Here is a 5,606-nt window from a genome sequence, read left to right on the forward strand (position 1 = left end):
TCATATGGTAATTAATACAAATACAGCCAGAAAAATAAGAAGGGAAATTCAATAATGCTAGAAAATTGAAAAATAAAAATAAAAATAATAAAGTATTGTTGAAGGCCTGTGCACATTTCCCATTATGGAAATATATATAGAAAATCAGACAAAAAGAAGGGGAAAATAGATATATGGTCAATATAGTAATTAATACAAATACAGCCAAACAAATAAGAAGAGAACTTATAAAATTATAAAATTAAAATTAAAATAATAAAGTATTGTTGAAAATATTGGGGTACAATATACAGGGTTTGTGCATATTTTCCAATATGGTAATCAATATAAATATAGGCAGAAAAACAATAAAAAATTCAAATGATATGTGATAATTTTGATGTACTGTTTACTTGGTTTGTGCATATTTCCAAATATGGTAATTAATGACAATATAGCTAGAAAATTAGAAGAAAAACAGAAACATAATGTACTATTATTGACAATATTGACATACTATGAACATAGTTTGTGCACATTTTCTGATATAGCAATTGATACAAATATAGCCAGAAAAATAAGAAAATGGACTGTTGTTGACAATATTGGGTATGTACATGGCCTGTGCATATTTGCTAATATAGTAATTAATACAAATGTAATTAGAAAAATAAGAAAAATCATGTGATGTAAATAGGTCTTGGTGTACTGTTTACTTGGTCTGTGCATATTTCCAAATATAGTCTATAATGAAAATATAGCCATAAAATTATAGGAAAAAGAGAAAAATAATGGACTATTGTCAGGAATATTGAGGTACCATATACATGGTTTGTATGCATTTTGTAATATAGCAATTGATACAAATATAGTGTGAGAATCAGAAAAGAAAACAGAAAAAAAGAACAGACATACTATTAACTGTTACTTACAATGTGGGTGCATGGTGGATATGATCTGTGCATATTTCCAAATAAGGTAATTTGTGTAAATATGGCTAGAAAATCATAATAAAATGAGAGTAACATTGGAGAAAATGTAGATGGTAATTACTGGTGGTCATAATGTTGCAGGGCTGATTTCAGAGTCCATTTTGCATTTTAAATGAGAAATATTACTATTTTAAATGAAATCATTTATAAAACATGGTAAAAATGAGAAAAAATGGGACTTCTTGTTGGGTACTGTTGTCAAAGTCTAAAATCCATGTCTAAAAAAGAAAATTCAAATATTTCTAATAGAGAGATCAGAATTCTGGAGGATTCTAGCCATTTCTGCAGATATTGGTGGGGCACAGTAAAGTACCAGCAGTCATGATGATGTTGAAGAAATTTAATATGTCATTATAGCCAACAAACATGAATACATCACATCACATACATTTACATGAAACATCAGACCCTGACAATCCTTAGAACTCTCTCCAGTGCTCAGGAACATATCTCTAGGAGTGAGAAAATATAGCTAGCATGGTAAATGTAACAATCCCCAGAACTCTCTCTAGTTTTCAGAAACATAGGTCTACTGCAGTGAAGAATATGTGTAGTATGTCAGTCCAGTAAGCAACTCCCTACACACACATCTTACTCTTTCCACTCCCCAACATCATGGAACTATCAGTCTGTCTGTTACCATATGCTTAGTCAGATTCTGCTTACATCATCTATTTTGTACATTACACCTCATGTAGTCCATGAGGGAATCTATCTCTTTAACCACTATTGCTCATGTTGCTCAACTTGAAGCCCTACTAACAGCTCTAACTTGAATACTAGGCAATACATGTGGAGGCACCTTCACGACTTGCATAATCATAGCACTCTCCAATGGGAGTGTCCATGAAGATCGGAGCATGGGTACTATGAACTGTCACATTCCATGGCTCCTAGCCATTGATCGATTGGCTGGAACGACCTACTCTTAGAGTTACAACAACTTTGGTTGCATTGTCCATTAGACATTCCAACAGCTGTTCCACTACCCTGGGGACACTTACGTTCAGTGGTGTACCACAATATGGCTTGCACATCAGCCAATATTTCTCCTCACATCAGGTATGCGTCGAGTTTCTACACTCGCACGTTTATCTTTAGAATTAATATCTTATAATCCATAATAAAGTGAGACCCTGGTTTGGTGTAAACTCCAACACCCTGTGCGGGGGTGTCTTTACTCTAGAACACTCGGTAGTGTCCTATTTCATGGTAGCGTAGCCTTTTATTAGACTTCGAGTATATTGAAGTGATTTGGTCACGAACCGACCACAATTCCTACTGCCTAAGGCGTGCACATTTCTCGGATGTAGACTTTAATCGACTAGACCAGGTTGCGTCTAACGATCCTTATGATCAATGTGACTGTATTTCTACTATAGGAGGTTTTATAGGAGAAATTGCTAAAATTCGCATTTTTACAGGTGTATTGTTACACTCCGTATCAGTGGATAAAAGAATTGTTGGTCTGTGGGGGTAAAAGAACAAGAGCAGGTCCGTGGATGAGAGCGCAGCCCGTGGGTGTAATGGAACAAGAGCTCGTCTGTGGATGTAACGGCACAATTGCTGGTCCATGGGTGTAACAGAATAATGGTCTGTGAATGTAAAGGCACAATTGTTGGTCCATTCTGCAGGCCAGCTGCAAATGTGGCCCACAGGTGGGGGGCTGATGGAAGAGGGCCAATTGGTCAAGGAGCAGCAGGTGGTCTATGGGTGGCTGCAGGTGTAACAGAGCAGCAGGTAATCCGTGGGTGTAATCGGAGACCCGCGGGGGAGCCACAAATGGTCCGTGGCTGTAATTGGAGACCCGCGGGGGAGCCACAAATGGTCCGTGGCTGTAATTGGAAACCTGTGGGCCAAACGGAAGAAGGTTCTGCAGGTCTAAGGGAACAAGAGCTGGACATTGTGGGTGTAACAGAATAAGATCCCGCGGGTGTAATGGACCTATTGTCAACCCGTGGGGTAACGGAACATAATCTGGCCCATGTGGCAACCCACAGGGCTAACGGAACAAGAGCTGCCCCATGGGGGTAATGGACAACAGCCAGCCCGAGGGTGTAATGGATCAATTGTTGATCCGCAGGGGTAACAGAACATGATCTGGCCCACGTGGCGACCCGCAGGGGTAACGTAACAAGAGCTACCCTGTGGGGGTAACTGCACAATAGCCAACCCACGGGTGTAAATGCACAATTGTGCGGCTGTGGGTCAAATGGAACAGGAGTGGACCCACAGGTTTACCAGACTAAAGCCCACACCTGCAAAATTCAAATAATCATTGGGCTAACCTATGAACTATTGCTTATATCATGGCATGGGCCCAACTTACAAGCCATAGCATTGAAATTTTACCATTGGGCCCAACCTGTTCCCATAACAAATACCTTACATTAGGCCCAACCATCAACCGTAGCTTAATAATTGGGCCATTGGGCCCAACCATCTCCCTTAACGATTTCCCTTCATTGGGCCCAACTATCAATGGTACCTTAATACCATCATATATCAACGGCCAAAATTACCCCCATTTAAGCCATGTGGCCAATCTATAAACCCTTAGCTTGGACTGTGGCACCGTCGTTGGGCCCAACAATCAAATATACATATTGTCATGTTGTTGGGCCAATGTATAGTATCATAATGTCTTTTGTAATTGGGCCCATTGGGGTAGTCCTATGACTTATTGGGACAATTGTCAATTTCTATTGTTATGGTTCCATAGTGTATCTACTGAATGCCCTGCATCAGTTTCTATGTTAAGGAAGATCTGGGCCTCCCAAGGGTCGGGACCACATCTATCATGCCAGCCCTGGAGCTGGAAGTGAAATTCCCCTCTCATCTGAAAGAAAATTGTGGGATCATGTGATGGAAAAAGATGAATGCTCTTACAATGGCACAGGGGAAGATAATAGAGTGTAAAGGGAAGGCATAGTGTGTCGCTGTTGCCGAAGCACCTTGCATTCGGTTCAGTGCCGTCATAATAATGGACCGGTATTTACTTGGCGGTTGGCTGAAGTTTTCATAAAATGCTTTTGCAGCCACTGCAAGGTGCGGGGAAGCAAGTTGTCCCTTGTCCAAAGTTGGTGGGCTGGTAGGGTCTTGTGGTAGTGCCACATGCCAGTAAATGAGCGAGGTCCTGATTATTTTTAGAATTGCGCAATGTTTGACTGGGCTGCATTGCCCTTCAACCGTGAGGCTCACCAGCTTCCCAGGGATTCCTTGTACCCTGCAGTCATTGTCAGGAACTTGAATGTTTTGAAACTCCCACTTGCAGACCAAACAGCATCGCATAATACAGTACCTAACAAATGTTGGGATCTAGAGAAAGGGTGATCAACATCACCATCAATACTTTGCCTGATGTAGTAGCCACCGACTTACAGCTTTCTGTAGTTGTTGGAAGTACCATCCACGCCTGCCAGCTGCCTTGGCTCCTACTGCCCATGGGTCGGTGGCTGCCTTTTCATACTCTGTCACCCCTGGCCAGTTTTTCTGTGTGATTGCGAACGAGTTTATAAAATCTTTGTTTGTGAGCTGATTCGATTGGAGGTTAATCCATGCTTTGACAGCAATGCCATGGATATCTCCCATAGATGGCGATGTTCCTTTCCATAGAAAGTCGGACAGAACATGGGAGAGGCTTTCGAACAATGCCAAATCAAAGACATGGGTTGCATGCTCTGTGAAGAGTTTGCCGTTTTCCAGTTCTGTTTTGGTTAATTGAGCCATTGGAGCAAGGGACTTGACATGCGACAGAAGGTCAGCTGGCCTCTGGTAGAGGAATATCTCATCCAACAACTCCTAGTGTTGCAAATACTCCTCGAAACTCCCGGGGGTGCCGGTGGCAATCTGAAATGCCGCTGCATCATGTGAGCAATGGGAGTTTGGCCTGGAAAAATCTCACCATCAATCTGGTAGCGAGTGGTGATGAAGGTGCCTGTGGGCCCCTGTGCAGACTTCTTGCTTGCATTGCTAATGGTGGGTGTTGCTCCTCAACTACTTGGTAGCATGATCATGCTCTTGATACTACAAAGTAATAGTTTGTGTTCCCATGTCTGAGATGGGTCTGAGTTATGCACTGCCAAATTTATTAAGTGATTCCGGGGAATCTAGAACGGAATTCCGATTCCACTGATATGGTTCCTGGAATCAGACAGATGGAATGATGTCCGGAATGCATCTGGAACAGAATCCATTGATGGAATGCTGACAATGCCCACACAAATCAAGCATCGGTGTTTGCCGAGACTCGATTTGGGCGTTGTCAACAACCCTCAACCCTATTCCTCTCTTGCTTCTCTTCCCCCACCATCGTTCATGTCACCCCCTACCCACTTTCACCAACACTGACCACTATCCACCGTCGTCACCCACTGCTATCCACCTTCATCACCCACCACTCTCAACAATGACTGCACGTTGCAACGCAGTCAGGACGACACGCAAGTGCCACGTCACACAACAAGTGAGCGCCCATGCGATGAACCAAGCACCACTGCCATCTACGTTCGTCACCCACCACCCAATCACAACTACACCACCCCAACGCGAGGCCCACCACGTCAACGGACACCCACCCATGCCAACGACGATGTCAATGGACACGCACGCCCACGCCAACAATGACGTGCACGA

At 42.6% G+C, this 5,606-nt stretch overlaps 1 protein-coding gene across 1 annotated transcript in view; it reads right to left on the reverse strand.

Moving 5' to 3' along the window:
• Positions 1-2,659: 2,659 nt before the first annotated feature.
• The window catches only part of LACBIDRAFT_332618 (uncharacterized protein), a gene marked incomplete at both ends in the record, with an annotated part of 10,416 nt that continues 7,469 nt past the window's right edge, over positions 2,660-5,606 (reverse strand). Inside the window, 10 exons of the mRNA XM_001887165.1 lie at positions 2,660-3,116; positions 3,213-3,229; positions 3,301-3,336; positions 3,703-3,810; positions 3,861-4,107; positions 4,173-4,238; positions 4,273-4,289; positions 4,353-4,742; positions 4,876-4,943; positions 5,369-5,466. Of these exons, the coding sequence (XP_001887200.1) occupies positions 2,660-3,116; positions 3,213-3,229; positions 3,301-3,336; positions 3,703-3,810; positions 3,861-4,107; positions 4,173-4,238; positions 4,273-4,289; positions 4,353-4,742; positions 4,876-4,943; positions 5,369-5,466 (1,504 nt within the window). The remainder of the gene's footprint in view (positions 3,117-3,212; positions 3,230-3,300; positions 3,337-3,702; positions 3,811-3,860; positions 4,108-4,172; positions 4,239-4,272; positions 4,290-4,352; positions 4,743-4,875; positions 4,944-5,368; positions 5,467-5,606) is intronic.

This window comes from Laccaria bicolor, genomic scaffold (assembly GCF_000143565.1).
Source record: "Laccaria bicolor S238N-H82 LACBIscaffold_42 genomic scaffold, whole genome shotgun sequence".
NCBI classification, from domain to species: domain Eukaryota; kingdom Fungi; phylum Basidiomycota; class Agaricomycetes; order Agaricales; family Hydnangiaceae; genus Laccaria; species Laccaria bicolor.